Source organism: Neolamprologus multifasciatus, chromosome 19 (assembly GCF_963576455.1).
Source record: "Neolamprologus multifasciatus chromosome 19, fNeoMul1.2, whole genome shotgun sequence".
NCBI lineage: Eukaryota > Metazoa > Chordata > Actinopteri > Cichliformes > Cichlidae > Neolamprologus > Neolamprologus multifasciatus.
Genome location: NC_140457.1, coordinates 29,808,727 through 29,827,986, shown reverse-complemented (window position 1 = coordinate 29,827,986; position 19,260 = coordinate 29,808,727). Strand labels below are relative to the sequence as shown.

The 19,260-nt window shown below is 40.6% G+C and overlaps 1 protein-coding gene across 2 annotated transcripts in view; it reads right to left on the bottom strand.

The window, feature by feature from the left end:
- Window positions 1-1,468: 1,468 nt before the first annotated feature.
- The window catches only part of syne3 (spectrin repeat containing, nuclear envelope family member 3), a 46,273-nt gene continuing 28,481 nt past the window's right edge, over window positions 1,469-19,260 (bottom strand). The window contains exons 14-18 of one of the 2 annotated variants that reach the window (XM_085143236.1): window positions 18,345-18,816; window positions 16,892-17,035; window positions 11,767-11,946; window positions 10,915-10,965; window positions 1,469-5,317 (exon numbers count right to left, since the gene is read on the bottom strand). In XM_085143236.1, the coding sequence (XP_084999362.1) occupies window positions 5,132-5,317; window positions 10,915-10,965; window positions 11,767-11,946; window positions 16,892-17,035; window positions 18,345-18,816 (1,033 nt within the window). In that variant the 3' untranslated portion in view covers window positions 1,469-5,131. The remainder of the gene's footprint in view (window positions 5,318-10,914; window positions 10,966-11,766; window positions 11,947-16,891; window positions 17,036-18,344; window positions 18,817-19,260) is intronic. The other variant, XM_085143237.1, reaches the window with a different exon arrangement.

The following is a 19,260-nucleotide window of genomic DNA, read 5'->3' as shown; positions in this document are numbered from 1 at the left end:
AGCTAACAGATCTAAATATCCTGTCTCAGAGTGACGCTGAAAAACTAGTTCATGCATTTATTTTTTCTAGGCTGGACGACTGTAATTCATTATTATGTCCTAAGAACTCCCCCAAAAGCCTTCAGTTAATATAAAATGCTGCATGCTCTTATCCAAAGTATGTCTTTTGTCCTGTGTGAAAGACTTGGAGCCACACATAGCGTTTCACAACTGTTTATTTGTACACACAATGCTCCAGGTCAGCATCTTTGCTTTCTCCATTGCCAGCTGTCCAGTTGGCTCCATCCTCCAATGTCCCCAGCATCACTAAAGAAGGAACAGAGTTCATATGTGTGATTCCTTCTACCTGCCCCTCGAGCCCACTACACTACCACTCCACTGCAGCAGAGCCAAAGATCACACCCCTGCCACACACCATCGAACCTACTTCCCCACCCGCGAACGGGACAAAAAATCTGCCACGGCCATCTGTTATTGCATATGGATCATCTGAAGCCACCGGGTGATCCGGGCTTTGGTATCGTTCATGCTTTGGAGCCATTGCAGTGGCACGTGGTCAGAGAGTAATTGAGCATCCAAGGAGGTAATAACGAAGAGAGTTGACTGCCCACAGATAGCCAGACACTCCTTCTCGACCATACTGTACTTTCTTTCCCAGTCTGTCAGTTTCCGGCTGATGTAGAGAATGGGCTGGTCGATACCCCTGTGTTTGAGGCGTCCGTCCGCAGCATGAATGGGAGGGGAAAGTTAGGTGTGTGGAACAGTGGCTCCCCACAGAGAGCCTTTTTCACCTGCACATTTGCCACTCTGTCCACTGGACCAGATCTGGGGTGTCCTTTCAGGTGAGATCGGTCAAGGGCCTGATTGGGTCCGAAAACCGGAGAAAGTAACCAGCCAACCCCAGAAACGTCTCACCTCCTTTTTAATCTTTGGGAGTAGGCAGGATGCAGTAGCTGCTGTTTCCTACATCTGTGTCCGTCTCTCAAGTGGTACCCCAGTGTGGCTGCAGCACCTCATGAGGCGCTGGAAAGTGGCTGGAGTGTGTCAAATGGTCACACTTCAACCCGTACGAAGTGGAGAAGGCTGTCTTTTCCTTGGACTCTGCAGACAAGGGAATCTGCCAGTAACCATTGGTCTTCATTGGCTCCCTGTCCGCTTCAGAATTAACTTTAAAATTTTATTGTTAACTTACAAAGCCCTGAATGGACAGGCTCCCGGGTATTTGTCTGACCTCCTGCAGACTTATGCCCCCTTTAGATCTCTTAGATCAAGTGATCTTTTGCTTTTAGCTGTACCAAGGTCGAGGCTGGTTCATAGAGGCGATGGAGCATTTGCAGTCGTAGCGCCTAAGCTGTGGAATAATTTACCCCTACACATCAGACAGGCTCCCACTGTCAATCTTTAAATCTTATCTTAAAACACATTTTTATTTACTGGCTTTTAATACAGCATGAGAGTTATTTGTTAATTCATATTTGGTGTTTGCTATCAATACTCTAAGTTATTTTATTAGGTATGTTGTATTCTTGTACAGCACTTTGGTCAACGCTCCTGTTGTAATTAAATGTGCTATATAAATAATTAAACCATTAAATCCAGTGCAGTGAAAAATTAAGCTGTGCCTAACCAGTCCAGGAGCTCGTCCATCTGGAGCATGGGGTACTTGAGGTAGTGGACACAGAACCATTTAGACCCATCTTTCTTCATAACTAAAACTATGGGGCTACAGCAAGCACTGTGCAACTCTTCTATAACTCCCATTTTCAGCATTTCAGTCAATTCTTTCTGAACAATTTGTCACCTCAGGGAAGAAGAGTGGAGATAAATGGATTAGTGTACGCTCTGCAGGGGCAGGCCCAGGAGGCTTCCTCCTCAGTGCTGGCACAGGTGGTGGTCTGCCGGCCGGCTGGTTACGGCTCACCACTCCCTCTGGCCAGGCAGTAACCGTGGCTTCCAAGCTCACCGGTCTGTGGCAATGGAGCCAGCGCGCTGTTTCCCTGGGGAGGCCATCCACAAACTGTTCTCGGACCACCATTGCCAGCACGCATCTGTTCCCCTCCAGTGTGATTACTTCACCTCCCTGGCACCATCCCTTCACTGCAGCGAAGCCAGAGACCACACCCCTGCGACATCCTGTCTTCCTTCTCTCACCGTAACCGGTCGCGGCAGTTGGCCGCTCCTCCCTGAGCCTGGATCTGCTGGAGGGTTTTCCCGGTCAAAAGGGAGTTTTTCCTTCCCACTGTCACCAAAGTGCTTGCTCATAGGGGGTCATATGATTGTTGGGTTTTTCTCTGTATATCTCTTATGTAGGCTCTACCTTACAATACGCCTTGATGCAACTGTTGTTGTGATTTGGCGCTATATAAATTAAACCCAATTTAATTATCTAATCCTCTTATGTTCACGTCACTGGAAAAATACAGGCACTTTGTTGGTAGCATGAATCAAATATTCAACCCAATACAAAAAAAACAAACAAACAAAAAAAAAAACCCACAATGATTCCTCACAAAATATTTAATAACAGAATAAAAAAACGGTTAAATACAAGCACTGTCGAATAATATGAAGCACTTCTTCCTTCACTGTTCTATAATGTAACAATATGTAAATCCTACATGTCAGAGTTTACCTGCATCTTCATAATGAATACATCCATCTGAGGAAAGTTTGCATAACATATATTCTACCCTCTCTGTTGCTGAAAGACCAGCTGTGCTCAAGAGATGCAAGTCATTGGACATGTTGCATAAATGATTAATAAATGCATACGGTTGGATTATGGGATTTGAGACAGGCATTGCATAGGCTTTTCTAAAGGGATACATGCATACATATCATAGGACTGAGTAGAACAGTGCAGCAAGGAGCAATACCACACAAGTTATTCTTGATTCAGCATACAATGCACCACACGATAGAAACACGTATGCGTTGTGTTACTATGTAACTCGTATACTGTATGCGTGGTACCAAATACAGCCAATCCAATTTTTAAGGCTTTGTAACTGGATGCCTTTACTTTTATGTTGTACATATTTTCTTATTTTTGTGTAAAGCTGCTACATGAAGCAAATATATTGTTGATCACTCAAATAAGTGACAGAAGAAAAAAAACAAATAAAAAATGTCCATTGCTTTTGTTTAATCACCACTGATAAACCAGCGTGAACCACAGTGACAGTTCAAACTTGACATTGTCAGGGGTGACACTGGGTTCATAGCATACCAGAGAAAGTAGGCTTCTGTGGCATGTGGCCCACAGTTTTTTTTCCAGGTTTCATAACCAAAAATATGTTATAAACACTAGATGACTCTGTACACACGGCGAGCCGAATATTGTAACCAGGTTTTGTTGTAACATTGATATGATAGTAATAAAGTAACAAATCACGAACTGAGATCAAGACTTTTCTATTGAAGTCAGAGGGGTATATATACAGTTTTACTGTTTAGTCAGGGTTCACCATCTATTTTTTAGAAATGTCAAATATGTTAAAAGTTGGACTAGAACGTACACTTTGCACACTTCAGCGGTGCCACTTGATAAATGTAAATAAATTCTGAGAAATTACATAAAAATCTAAATCAGGAGAGAAGTCATTTCCAGCTCGATACATCATTAAACATGGACACTTGGCCGGCAACAGGAATACCCATCCACGCTTTGGCACATTTTACTCTATTCTGACATCATCAGTGCACTGAGCTATAGACTCTTTTGTTCTTTCTTACAAGCAAGGTTTCTTTGATCAACTGCAATGGCCTGCTCCCTCTCATTCTCAGTTATTTCAGATGCTGTCCTAAGAAACAGATAAGACAAATGGAAGCATAGCATGACCTGGAGACTTTTTAAAGAGTCCATGTTCCTCCCCAGAAGTCAGAATACAAGGGCGGTCTAATCCAAACTACTGTATTTACTCCAACAGTGACCACAAATGAAGGGAATGCATTACTGTGAAAAGTGGCCATGACAGGTATCAGAGAGTCACCAGGAGCTTCTCCTTTACTCTTTATGTAGATGAGCAGAGCATCAGCATGATGATCAACACAGGAACTGTAGTCAGCTGCACTGATGATGTCACAACTTCAAAACACAAGCAAACAGTAAGCATATTGAAACAAACAAAACAGAAAAACCCAGACTGTCTGCAAATATAATAAAAATGTTCTGAGTGACGTTAAAAGTCCTGGAGCTTCAGTTTACAGGGCTTTTTTTTAAACTATAAAGGCTCTACTTTGAGCCTTTAATATTCCTGTTGACTCGACCTTTAGCAACCATTAGAAATAAAGCTTTTAAATTGCGACAAGGGTTTATTTGAGGAAATATGGTAAGATATTTGTCATTTAAAATGTATAAACGCCAAAGTACCGTGTCTAGCATTGCTGCTATAGTCTTTGGTTTCAGCCTTGTTCAACAATTCTATGTATGAACTGTGACTTTGGTTTATCATGTTTTAATTTCTAAATCTCTCTTTGGTGGATTTAAATAGTCAAACTAAAACAATTCCAGTCAGCTGATAATCAGTCTCCAATCAAATGGTAAACAAGCACTGATCCACGTCTCCTCAAATTTTCAAAGTAAGAAAATTAGATTTATGTGAGTCTGGTAAAAATGATACTAAATGAAAAAAATAATCTAAAAGTCCCAAGCTCGAACTCAAAAGCATGTCAGGGCTATGTGGGATGGATTTTATAGATGTTGAGCTTTCTCCTGTCTTCATAGACACTTCACATCTGTAAATGATAAGATTAAGAATGACTGATGTGCCAATTAATGCTTCTAATGGTAATGGGCAGTTTTACACATGGTTAAGAGATCATGGTTTCATATAGTGAAAAAACCTTAGAAGACATTTAACCATGCAGTGCAGAATGCAAAATGTTTGCATACACACGATGCTCTAGGTTGCACTATTCGTTTAGACTCGATCTGTCACAGAGAGATACGCACTGCAGACTTTAGACTGATCTGAAGTTTGGGTAGACCAGCTCTGTGGTCCAGTACAGTTACATGTGATCTTCAATCACAGAGGAATGCCGGGTCTTAGGTAATCAAGTCAACATTTCCTACATAATCCACAGCCCATCATAGAGTCTTCTGTTGTCTTCTGTTGTCACAGGAAATCTCCTATGTGGGTGGAGGTCCTTCGTAGCGGAGCATGATGTTGAAGGATCGGGCAAAGTTGTTAGAGAGAGAGCAGCTATTGCCTTCATCCATGAGGGGCAGCAAGAAGGCCAGGAGCAGCAGAGCGAGGAAGAGGAGCCACAGAGGAAGAGCCAACCGACAAACCCGCTGCAGCAGTCCAGGTTTCTGCTGATAAAGAAGTAATACAGGGTTACTGGGACACATAGTTAATCAAACAAATGAATCTCCATTGATACATGTTAAAAGGACCAACTATACAGCACTAAAAAGTGTGCTTGCAGCCCAGCACAAATAATGCTTCTGGCTAGGGCTGGGTATCGTCACTGATTTCTAGAATCGATTCAATTCCGATTCACAAGGTCCCGAATCGATTCGATCCACGATTCGATTTAATTCGATTCGATTCGATTTAATTCGATTCGATTCGATTCACTTCGATTTGAATCTGGGAAATTTTGACAGTCAGAAATATTATAATTCAGATCAGTACATTTACATATTTTTGTATCTATAAAAAGGAAGCTGACACTCGCAAGACTTTATCACAGATGTAAGCGTCACAGCAGATGCCTTTGTGTCAAAGTAGCTGAAGATAAAACACAGAAAAACATGAAGGTGATTTTCCTGGCCTGGGATTTTATAAAAATATTCTGCAGTACATCAAAAACGAAAGAAAACCATTGATCAACATATGAACATTACCTCTGAAGTTACAGCGGTTTTATTAGAGACACAGCGTTTTGCATTTTGCATAATTTTAAAAAGTTTAAATATGTTCAGTATTGAACGGCAGAAATTAGGTTTTCGTTTCAGAAGTATATAAAACGAAAAAAAAAAACGTCGACCGACAGCGCTGTAAACAACGGTAGACTTGTGCGTAACAAGCAAGCAAATAATGCAGAAAACAGTACAGAGAGAGAGAGAGAGAGAGGGAGAGAGGGAGAGAGAGAGCGAGAGAGAGAGCGTGAGCACGAGAGAGAGCTGTGCATCATGGTTGAAGCAAAACAGTAAAAGTCAGAGTGAATACATGACAATGTTTATGTGACACATAGTTTGGATCTTCTTTTGCTGCTGTTCGGTCAATATTGTTTGGAGAGACATCAAACTAACAGCTTTAGAATCGGCGCATAAAGGGCGTGAACACAAAGCTCGACCCGCCGACAGATCAGAATCAGCGGGCTGTCGGCTTTCAGCCTCGACCGTGAGAAAGGCGACATCTCACTGATTCTGATCCGCGGGTCGTGTTTACGTCTTTGTGCAGAATCCGTGTTCCTGCTCTCATTTACTGTCTTAGCTGTTTGGTGGTTGTTGAAATTTTGTGAGATTTCACCAGAGATTCTGGCATTTCGGGCAAAATAAATTTATATTAAAAAATCGATTCAAGATTTTAATGAATCGATTTTACGTTATCCAAGCCAGAATCGATTTTAATCGATAAATCGATTATAAAAACCCACCCCTACTTCTGGCCTATTCATAATGAATCCGTTTGGAACTGTCAGAGCTTAAGAACAAAAGAACTCATGAGGTATAAACAGGTTCACTCTCCTCTCATAGAGAACGAGTGTAATTTGTATCCACTGTCAGGTTTCTGGGCACATCTTCGCCGATCTTACCTGGACCCACAACATCAAATCTCTGGTAAAAAAGGACTCTATTCCAAATTATGTATAATGAATATATCCCATCTTCATAATTAATCCATTTGGAACTCTCAGAGCTTCCTTCTCTCACCCCAACCGGTCGCAGCAGATGGCCCCGCCCCTCCCTGAGCCTGGATCTGCTGGAGGTTTCTTCCTGTTAAAAGGGAGTTTTTCCTTCCCACTGTCACCAAAGTGCTGCTCATAGGGGGTCACATGATTGTTGGGTTTTTCTCTGTATCTATGAAGCGCCTTGAGGCGACTTTTGTTGTGATTTGGCGCTATATAAATAAAATTGAATTGAATTGAATTGAAAGTCGGGTTACTTTGACTGAAAAAAGCAGTTGTAGCTAGTTAGCTAGTTGCTAATAGCAATGTCCCATGCAATTGCATTGCTGGTGCCTCTGTAATGGAGCAATAGCATGTCCAAGTCTACCCTTAAATTTTGGTGAAATTCTAATATTTTTTGTTTTTAGCTTTGTTAGGCAGCACATTTGCAGTTCATGAATACTGCTTGCTAACCAAGCTACCCAAGGCTGCTAGCAGTACTTGATAACAACACTGCACCATCAGTCATCATGCCTGGTTAAAAATAAACCAAAACAATAAAACAAAACCAGTCTACCAAAGAGAAGTTGATATCACAGCAATCAAAACCATGTTTTATTCATCTCTGCAGTGTTTTTATTCGTATCTATAACGTGAATGACAACAATGATATGGTTCTGTGATCATTCATCAGCTCTTAAAAAGAGAAAATCTGATCAACAAGGAAAGCAGAAAGCAGAAGACAGCTCAGTCACACAGAAACATCACACACCAGAATGACTCAGCTCAGGCCTCTGCCTCTTTTTTCTCAGACTTGTTATTCTGTGAATCATGTTTACCACCTACATCCATCTTTCACCCTCTGAACACTGTATCACCAGCCTCACTGGTGGCAACGGAAAAACAACAAAACTGAGGTCTACACAGTGTAATACCAGGAAAAAGGCAGAAAAATATTTAAGATGCTTTGTATTGGTGTGTAGTACAAATAAAACTTCCCAAAATACACCATTGTTGTACTTCCTCACGTCAGATCTCTGTGTACTTTACAAATAACAATTAATACAGATGGCTGAGGGACAAATCGATAGAAAACGCATTAATGAACTGGAATTAAGTCTTTGATAATGATGATGATTGTGAGAATATGCACAATGCCTAATGAGCCACAATGGTTTTGTGTCGGGCATCATTGTGTTGTGTTTAGATTCACATTTTATGGTTTTTACTCAATGAAATATTTGTCAATGGAAAAATAGTGTCTAGATTATGGTCACTAGTTACCATTTTTTCAACTTTTTGGAAAAAAAAACAACCCTCAAATAACAGCAGCTCCTTCAGGACAATAACTGCAACTGATTAAATGTAACAGCATTGCAGCTGTCTGAAAGGCTTTTCCAATATGTGCCTATTACTGTTAAAAAAGATATTTGGATGTTTCTTTGGTCGACTCTTCTTTACAATGTTGTAGCACTCCACCAATCAGGACGGTATTGTTGCCAGTACTAAGCCACTCCCCAGTAAAAGACATGTGAGCCTATTTGTCAGAAGGACTCAAAGCACGAGACACTAAATCCTCTGGTCTGATGAAACAAACACTGAACTCTTTGGCCTGAATTCCCTCACCAACTACAAAGAGCAGACCCCCTCCAACCCCCGACAGGGGCCTCAAACTTGCACAGGAGCTCAACAGCTTCTTTGCTTGATTTGAGATCACCCAACCCCCACTCCCCTTGCCCCCACCTCCCCCGTCTCCCTCCAGAAGCATGAGGTCAGGAGGCGACTGAGAGCAGTGAACCCCAGGAGAGCTGCTGGCCCTGACAGCATCCCAGGAGCTGTGGTTAAAGCCTGCACGGACCAACTGGCAGCGGTCCTCACCAGGCTGTTCTACTTCTCCCTGACTCACTCTCAGACTCCTACTGTATGCCCTGTACACACATGACTGTACACCAACCCACCCAACCAATGTCATATCATCAAATATGCCGGTGACCACTGAGGTTGGGCTCATCTCTCATGGAGATGAGATAGGGTACGAAGATGAAGAGACCTTGTCCTGCTGGTGCTCAGAAAATAACCTGAAGCTGAATGTCCTCAACACAAAAGAACTCACAATGGACTTCAGGAGGTAAAAACAGGTCCACTCCACTCTCATTATAAATGGAAAATGAGTGGAATTTGTCTCCACCATCAGGTTTCTGGGCACCCACAACTCCACCAATCTCACCTGGACCCACAACAACAACGCCCTGGTAAAAAAGGCCCAGCAGCAGCTGCACTTCCTCCAGGTCACGATGAAGAATAACCTGGACCAGAAGCTGCTGCTTATCTATCGATCCTCAGTAGAGAGCGTCTTCTCCTACTCTCTGGGTGTTTGTATGCAGAGGCCATAACTAACAACACAAAGGCTGTGTAGAGGGTAATTAACAGTGCCCCCCCCCAAAAAAACAACATAGACTGACCTCTGCTGACCCCTGGAGGCCACTGTATGATTCTCCTGTCTCAGGAAAACCATGGATATTACAGTTGGCATCTTGCATCCTGCCCACCACCTGTTTGACCCGCTGACTAAGTCTGTTCTTTGCACCACTTCCAAGCACTTTGCAACTTTTCTCTAATGTGTGCTTCTCTCTCTTTTTTGTATACATCCCTCTTGATTGAATACATTTCTATATTTGCTATTTATTCCAACAGAGCTGGTTTGGGGCACCCACAATTTCGTTATACATGTACAATGACAATAAAGGGCTATTCTATTCTATTCTAGTCTATTCTATTGATCAGTGGCCACTGACCACTAATCAATGGTCATTAATCAATGATCATGAAAACTGGATGATCTTGGATTGTCTAAGAATTTCATCTCTGCTTTCCACAGATGTTGTGGTTCTGTTGGCTTCATCGGGTCGTGACCTCCAGCTCGCACCGGAGTGGTTCCCCGTCGAGTGTGAAGCGGCAGAAATGTGAATCAGCAAGTCTGAGGCCACGATCCTCAGCCAGAAAAGGGTGGAGTGCCCACTCCGGGTCAGAGACGAGTTGCTGCCCAAAGTAGAGGAATTTAAGTATACCCAGTTTTTGAGAGGTAGATCACAGTAGAGATGGTTCGGGCATCTGACAAGGATGCCTCCTGGTGAGGCGTTCTGGGCATGTCCCACTGGGAGGAGGCCCCGGGACACACTGGACAGATTATATCTCACGCTGGCCTGGGCTTCTCTGCTTAGGATCTGCTCCCACGACCCAGCCCCAGATAGGCAGAAGGAGAAGGATGGATGGACGGACTTATGCACAATATACGATTTTAAATAATTATAACAAATAAAAATATTAAGTTAACGGAAAAGAATATAGGCCATTATCATAATTCAAAAAGAAACCTAAACAAGTAACAAACCAGAAAACAAAACAGCCTAAATGAAAGTCTCAGAGAAAATCTCCACCTTTGCAGGAAGTTTGTGCACAATAAAATCATTTTTCTTTAATTTTCTTTTAAATTGTAGCTGTCCATGAGAGTCCAGGCTCTGTTGATGAATAAAGGTGGTCATTTATATTGCCACATATGCTGTTTGTTCATGTATATTTTAGTGCAAAATATAAACAAAAGTGGGTTACTCAAAAGCTTTGCACAGTACTGTCAGTACAGTATATTCTAACAATGGCATTTCTGATTTCTATGAGCTCTAAGCCAAAAATAAAAACATCCCTAAAATATTTCATATATTCACAACATTTTTTGAAATGATTTATGTCAGAAAAACAAACAAAAACAAACTAAATTCAAAATCAAGACAGTTAACTTTTTGTGACCAAGTAATATATCACCTGAACTGTTTTTTTACCCCAGCCTTAACAGTTACTTGATTTCAGCACAAAAATGTCATTTTCTTGATTTAGTAACAAATCTTCATAATCACATTTTTCATTGTAATCAGTTGTTAAATCTATTGGAGCAGGTAGCCCACAGACTGATATTTTAATCTTCCAAGACTTCAACCAACTCTGTAACTAAAGTGAAAGAAATATTTTTTGACCGAGGATGCTTGTAGTTGTCATTTGAACATATCTGAACTCTGCTCTCACCTTTCGAGCTGGTGCTGCAATGGCTGCATCCTCCTGTGTGGCTGCGACTCTCTGCAGAGAAGAAAAAACCTGCCCGTTATTTTACAGTGTTTTACCAGACTGTGTCCTTACGATTATATTTTTTTATTTATATAAATGTTTTTACATAAACAGCCGTGTCTCAATACCTAGAGAACGTCATTAAAATGCATCATTTTAACATCATTACACAGTCCAGTGAAAAAGTAAAGGGACAAATCTCCTGTATGTCACATAAGTTAAGAAACCATCATAAAGACAACAATAAATGTGAGACGAGCAAAGAACAGCAATAATAGATTGTTTAAAATCAAACAACTACATTTGGGCCCCGGATACCTGCTGAAACCAGTCTGTTACTTTACCTCACCTTTCTCCTGTTATATGAAATATACTTTGTTTTTGTTTACAAAACAGATGGGTGCATAGTTAACACCATAAGATCCACATTAAAATAGATTCCAAACATGCAAATGTTTCTACTTTGTTAACTAGATATGTCGAGTGTGATTCGGTTTGCAGACCTGAGTAATAAGTTAGCCCAGGTGCTCTCACAACACATTACTGGTCCTCTTTGCTCTTGCCATGGTATGGCGCTTGCAAATCATTCTTACTCTGATGGATGCATCAGCATATTTGGCATGCAGACTAGAGCAGACTGGGGATTGGACCACTAACCTTCTGATTAATAGGCGACCTGCTCTACCACCTGAGCTACAGCCACCTAGGTGAAGCCTCATCAATACACATCAATTAGACTTTTTCATTCTTACAGCAGAAGCCAAGAAAAAGAGTGAGAGAACTATAATGTTCAGAAGTCAGCTGTCCTCTCACCTTGGAACTGATCCTGTTCCTCACATCTCCGACATCCTCGAGCTTAGACTTGTAAAGTATCCAGCGGTAGCGGAGGTCCTCCAGGCCGGCCTCTTCTGTTGGTCCAGCACCGGCCTCACTGCTATCCTGGATCAACAGCTCAATCTGCTTCTGACCCCAGGACAGGTCAGCTTTCAGAGACTGCAACAGGACACAGATTTGACTCACAGAACTAGTTTTAATAAAATAAACAGTACAGGCTTTTCCTGGTGTTTGGATTGCTACTTCTGAGGCGAAATGCAAGATTTAGAAAAACAAAACTCACATTTTAACCACAAGAGGGCAGTATAACAGTGTCTTTTAACTTGCTCTGCAGGCTGATCATTAAAACAATCTGACTACAATCACTATGCAAAATAATCACTTTGACACATGAACAATTGTTATGCAGGATTATACAAAGTTCTGAACCATAGCCACTCAACAGATGAAAAAACAATGAGTTCTGGCTCAAGGTTAACCAGACGTTCTGTTAGAGCTTCTTTCCCACAGTGTCAGAGAGTGCAGCACTTTGAAACATTTGTCGTGTAGTTTGAAAACATGCTGTAAAGACTCTGACTCTTGCATGGATAAAGAATATGGGAGCACTGGTATTCACCCTGATGCAGGAAACTAGTACGGTTACTCCATTTGTTTCTTGTGACATATTATACTGTTTTCTACATGGTCGAATCTACTCATGTATTTATATATCAGGTTCCTTATTACAGCCTGACACACTATGATATGTCTATGCAGACATAAACGAGTGTTGACACAAACAATAACATTGATGTGAACGGCTCTTCTTTGTATTTTCAAACACTGGCTGGAAAACATCTGAGCTACACATGGGTACGGTGTTGTACCCATGAGACTTTCTCAAGAGAAACAACTGGAACCTTAATAAGTGAAATATGACGCCCTTAACAACGGGCTCTAGTAATAACTGACTGATAGCTAATATAACAGCAATAAATAACAGCCTCAGATTTAATGATATAGTTCTGAGCAATATTCACTGTCAGTCTAATGTAGCACATCCCTCTCCTTTAATATCAGTTCAGTCTGCATGATGTGCAGTCATTAGAAAACAAAACTGTTTTTGTAATGACAACATTATTTACCATAATAACCAATCAGACTTGGCCCTGCCTTTCCCTGCACTGTCACAAGGTAGCGGATCCCTGCAGGGCTGTATTCTCTGCCTCCTACTGTACACCAACAATGGGTGGGTCATCGCTGATGGAGATGAGACAGCGTACAGAGCGGAGGTACAGAGTTAGTCCTGCTGGTGCGCAAGAAATATTAAATGATAATAACACACTGGACAATCTGAGGAGCAGTTTCAGCAACAGGTTCCTTCAACCTGGCTGCCTGAGGCAACGCTACAGGAGGTCATGCCTTCCCGCTGCTGAATTCATCCACTCGGGTCAGATCCACACATGTGGAACAGAATGAATCACAGCTCAATGCACCCTGTCGCTTTTGTAGACCGCAACATATATTTGCACACATACTTGTCCTTTTATATTTATAAGTATATTTATATTTACACCTCTATCTCAATAATCTTCTTAATACTTATCTATCAATATCTGGTTCTACATTTCATTTTATATGAGTGCTTGACGTTTGTTGCTATGACAACTCAGTTTCCCTCTGGCATTAATAAAGTCTGTCTGATTCTGACGTTGCAGTGTGCTGGGCTATCCATGTACTCACATCGGTTTTTAAAGCTGGAGGTCTGTCACTGAGGACTGAAGGCACATTTGGATGTTGGGACTAGGGCTGCCACGATTAGTCGACTATTAAATTAGTCGTCGACGATTTTAATAGTCGACTCGTCGTTTGAAGCTTTGTAAGATCACAAAAGACGCAGGAATAAGTAGTAGGATTTAAGAGTGTAATAAGGACTGAAACAGAAGATGGCAGCACTGCATGTACAAGGATGCCAGCTGCCGTTAAACCCAGAAGAAGAAGAAGCTGTCCCAGAATTCATAGCGCAGCCCAGCTCAGTTTCCAACAATGGCGACAGCTAGTTAGTTTTAATATTAGTCTTATTATTCTTTCTGGGTCACAAAATAAACGTTTAACATATTTTCAGGCGAGAATGTAGCTGTGTAAACCTCAAATATCTGCTCAGTTTATCAAGACACCACATATTTTCAAAAGCGCTCCGACGTTTTCGGAGACGTCTGTTAGCCACTAGCTTGATAGCTAGCCGGGGGCTAGGCTAACTAGAGCCGTGAGAACACCGGACTCCCACTAATCGTTTTCAAACCCACCGCCGTCTTTCGCTACTCAGGTTAAACATGATATATAAGTCACTTAGATAACTTAAAAATGTTATTTTGGCTTTTTTAGTATTTTATTTGTTCCTGATTAAATCGGTTTGGCTGAGATTAAAGTTATAGTTTTTACATAGCTGAATAAACATCAAGCAGATTAAACTCCATTGAAACAATCTGCAAATGTCATTAAAATTTAATAAACTCTCATCTTGTCTTTATTTTTAGTTAGCACATACCTTAAACACTTAAATCTGTAAGTTAATGATAGTTATATAAGAGCAGATGCTGCTGGTGCAATAAGCTGTAGGTTTTACGTCCAATGGATGATGATCTGATTAGTCGACTATCAAAATAATCGTTTGTGGCAGCCCTAGTTGGGACTGTAGACATGTATGTTGCTCTGGACTGAGCTTCTCTGTATGCACAGTTTTCCAGTCACGCTCTTTATCTTTAGTAACATTTCAGAGAGGATTTTCTTGTGTACTTAAAGCAGGACGCTGCTGCATGAACTGTAACCTGCAGTCGTTTTAACCTTTATTTAAAATTTTTCAGCTACGTCTCTTATTTCTTCATTGTTAACTTTACTGTGATTGTCACTGAATTGTTTGTGCGGTGGGCCGTAAATGCTTATCCAGCTTTTCGCCCCTTCCGCCTGTGAAAGCATTCTTACAACAGACGTGTGTAGTAGGTTACGCACATCTTAAGAGGTTTATTTACTGCTGTTGCCGACTGCACTGACACAAACAACATCCAGAAATTCAAATATCCAGACCGAATGTTTTCAAAATGCAAAACATTTCACTAAAAGTTAACACTGACCAATTTTTATTACTAGATTGCAAGTTTCTGAATGGGCCTCATTACTGTGATACAGCTGTGACAATCACCAGGAGACATGACGGTGATTTCAGCAAAATCAATATTGACTGAATGAAGCAAAAATATGAACACTGTGAGTCTACTGCGAGTTGGTCTGTGACAACAACATTTGTAACATAGTGTGTGTAATAACACTGTGTTACAGCACAGTTTCAGAGATACCGGCTCGCAAAACAAATAATCAAAGTATCAAAAATATAGTCACAATAAAAAAAAAAAAATCAATAAATAATGATTTTTTATTTATTCAGAAAAATCCACTTAGATGTGTTTTCTGATACCAACACATCTACAGTCTGCAGAGAGTTTATTATACTAGATTATTGAGATATGGAGCCCTGCTGTTCTCCTTCCAACAGCTTCATTCTCTCTTGTTGACAAAATCCTCCGTCTACCTCGATATGCTGCATCACAGAGAGATTTGGTTCTGAAGCTCAAACAGTCTGTGCTACCTTTGCCAACATCATACCAGTAAAATTATAGTCTGTGATTCATGGGCTACGCTGTAAAAGGTATAAACACATGTATGTTAGCATTTTAGACCTAAAACTGCAGATCAGCTTTTTGTCAAAATGTTAATTGTCTTCACAGTCCCATCATAACATTAAACAAGCATATAACAATAAACAACTGCAGCCAGGCATACATTATGCAAATCAGGGCAAATCTCAGATGGGTATGAGAGAAATCATTTTTTTCTTTAACCCTTTAAGACCTACCATAGAACCAAGTCCCCAGAGCTTATATTATATTTTTACATGCTGTGGAGCCATTTTTGGGAGCATTTCAAGTTGCTATACATCAATACAACCATTACAGCCTAAATTTTAATAATATGTCTGCATTAAGTGCATAGTAATTACATAAATTGCAAAAAAGTGCAATAAACTACAAAAAAGTTGAAAATCGTTTTTGTTTTTTTAACATATATTTCTAGTTAGAGAAATTTAAGAGGCTTATCCCTCAAAACTGTAAATACAAAAAAGTTGCACAAAATAGTTTCCCACCACAGGAAATTTATTTTGAGTGTCTTCATAGTTTTATTTTTGAAATACACCAATTTTTATATACTGCAGGAAAAACGAAAATAAATATTATAATGCAAATTTGCAAAAAAGCAGCATATGCATCAAAATAAACTATTTCCAGCAGTGCAATATGAGTCCTAAGCATCCCAGAAACTATTCAGAAAAGTATAAAGTCAAACATAACTTTTAAAAACACCAGTATAAGCTCAACCGGCCGTGATGGTAAAAAACTACATTTCCGCGAAAATGACATCACTTCCGGTTTCGGGCAGGTCATGGCGGACATGTGATAGTTCACGCTGATGGACGTAGGAAGTGTTACAAACAGCTGATTGGATCAGCAAAGCGTGTTTCTGGAATATTATGTTTTTGTTGCTGCAAGTGCTTTTTATGCAGTTTTTGCAAAGCTATATGTGGAAGGAAACTGTGACCGAGGACAAGCTGATGGCATAAGATGTAAGTACAACTCCTCCGGTTTCATATGCAAAAATAATTATTGTGCTAGCTCACAACCGGGATTTAAAAATAGTTACGCAAAACGGAGCGTGCCCACTCTGACCTATTTTAAAGGGTTAATCAAAAATGTCACAATTATGGCTACAAGGACTCATCGATTAATTCATCAGTTTTTTTGCTTCAGTGCTTCCTTTTACACGAGGCTGTGTAGAGCGTAGTTTCTCCCTCCTATTTAAGAGGTTTCCATGATGACAGAGTTTAGACAATTTTATTTTACGCTTGAACATGTTTTTAAAGTGCTGGACACACATAAAATATTTTCCTTAACTTCTGTTTGGGCAAAACCTCAATTTGTGTAGCCTGAGCTAAATCCAGCCTGACCGGTGACCACCACCTGTCCTGGCATCTGCAACAAAAACGTCCTGACTGTTTGCACATTCACAAGCTCACCTTGAGTGTATCCTGCTTGAGTCGGACATCTTTGGCGCTGTGTGCTGCTCCTGTGGAGCTGAGAATCTCAGAGAGGAGTTCATTCTGTTTGAACAGCCAAGAATCAAACTCCTTCCTCCTGGATTCATGGTGTCCTCGGCTCCCCTGGAAAACCCCAAACAAGTAATGAAACATTTACATGCACATAGTTAAAACACCTCGTGAAGAATGAAAACCATCTAAACCCAGATTAGTGATTTAATAAAATGTTAAAAATCTATTTTATATTAACACACAAACTTGAACTTATTTTATATGTAGAAAATGCATTTTCAGTTTGTCTCTCAGTTTTAGTGTTCCAGAGTATGAAAGTATGTTACCAAAGTATTTTAAAGTGTATAAGTGAGAGTGTGACGTCAGGAGTATATTGGGCCTTAGAGTAAATGTAAAAAAATTGAAACAATTCATTGATTTGTAGATCTCAGAAACCTATATTTAATTCACCTTAGAACATAGAAGACATATTTTGAATGTGAGGGCAGCAACATGAAACTCAAAAAATACCGGCAACCGCCAGCGCTACCCCTCAGCATCGTAGTCGACACACCTGTGGTATCAGTTTGAAAATTCTGCGTCGCTGCATTCTAGTTATTAAATTCACAAGGTCTTCAGAAAACATGACGTCTGACCTCAAGGTTGCACCTATGACCTTATATCAACATAAAACATTTGGCGCACGATGAAATATAAAATATGAGGAGCAGCTAAACTCCTCTATGAGACAAGAATGGGATCATTTTCCTCTCCCACAAGTTCAACAGTTGGACTATTGGTAAAAGAAAAAGGAACGTCACACAACTTCTTTGAGATGTGCTGTGGGCAACAAATTCAAAATGTTCTTTTCTTAAAATTAGTACACTTTCTCATTTCAGATGTTTGATATGTCTTCTTTGGGTTTCTGAGGTCTGCAAATCACTGACTTCTGTTTTTATTTACATTTTACAAAGCAGCCCAAATGTCTTGGTGTATCAGTGATTGTACTGGTGGTTCAGCAAGAAGCATTTTCTTTCCCATGATAGAGGAGGCAAACCCAAAACAACCAGTTAGTGGCTTCAATTGTGGGAGGACTGAATAATTGGTTTATAAAAGTCAATGATGTTGTGTGTTTATTGTTTGTATTAGATCAGTTTGCATTGACGGTTTTGGTTATTTCGTTATGGAACATCCATCCATCCATCCATCCATCCTCTGCTTATCCTTGTCAGAGTTGTGGAGGGCTGGAGCCTATCCTAGCTTTCTTAGGCCGAGAGGCAGGGTACACCCCTGGACAGTTTGCACTATATAGTGCACGATATAGTGCACTGATACTTGGCACTATAGTAGCATACAAAACATAACAATATCGGAATAACTTATCCAGGAAGTTGCTGTAAGTTAGCTTGGTAGAAAATAACAAAATCCTGCACAACAGTACCGTTGAGTATTGAACTGGTGTTGCTGATGCTTTCTTGGCCGAGGGTCTTCTGATCTCTCCCACTCCTCCTGAGATGAGGCATCCCCCTGCTTCTGTGCTGTCATCTCCAGAGCTAATCATTGGCGGCTGAGGATATCTGGCCTGTGTAAATGATACTGCTTCCTCTCCGTCTTCTGCCAAGACACTGCTGTTACCTCCTATTGGCTTGTCATTGGAGACTCCCTGCTCGTGGCCAGAGAAATCTACTTCATCTGTTTTGAAGGTCAGTGCACTTCCCTTGACTGTACTTGATGAAACATCTGGTTCAGCCAATATGTGGTAACCTCCTTGGCCCTGGTTCCACCCTTCCTGGCCGGTCATTAATGCCTCCTCCTCCCCTATCATTGCCTCCGACTTTCCTCCAAGTGCATGCATAGAGCCAGACGTCTTGGCAAAGTCAGACTCTCTCTGCTCTTTGGAACTGTTCAACAACCTGAAAGACAAAGAAATCCAGGTTTCATGTTGTCGTAACTCGTCAGTGGTACCAGTGGACAGAAACGTTCATGTCAAACCTCAGTGCCTACTTTAAATACAAAACCTGATTTCTTGGTTGTTTTTATTAAAAAACAACATTTAGGAAACAGATCTGTCAGAGTGAGCCAAACCTAAATGTTTGCCATCCTTTTCCCAAAATATACGCAGCGGGGACGGTCTTTCGTGGTTTACAGAGACTAAATCTAATATAAGACACTGAAAACATTTAGAGCATTAAGAAACAAAAAACACAACAAAAAATAAGCAGCAAATATTTGAGTAAACATCTACATCCAGCTAAGACGGAGAAACAAAAGCTGCAGACACTGGTGCCATCAGTTACTGAACAAATAACAATGCTGTCTTTGTCTCTTTTAGGTAAACTGAGGGTTTAGAGACATTT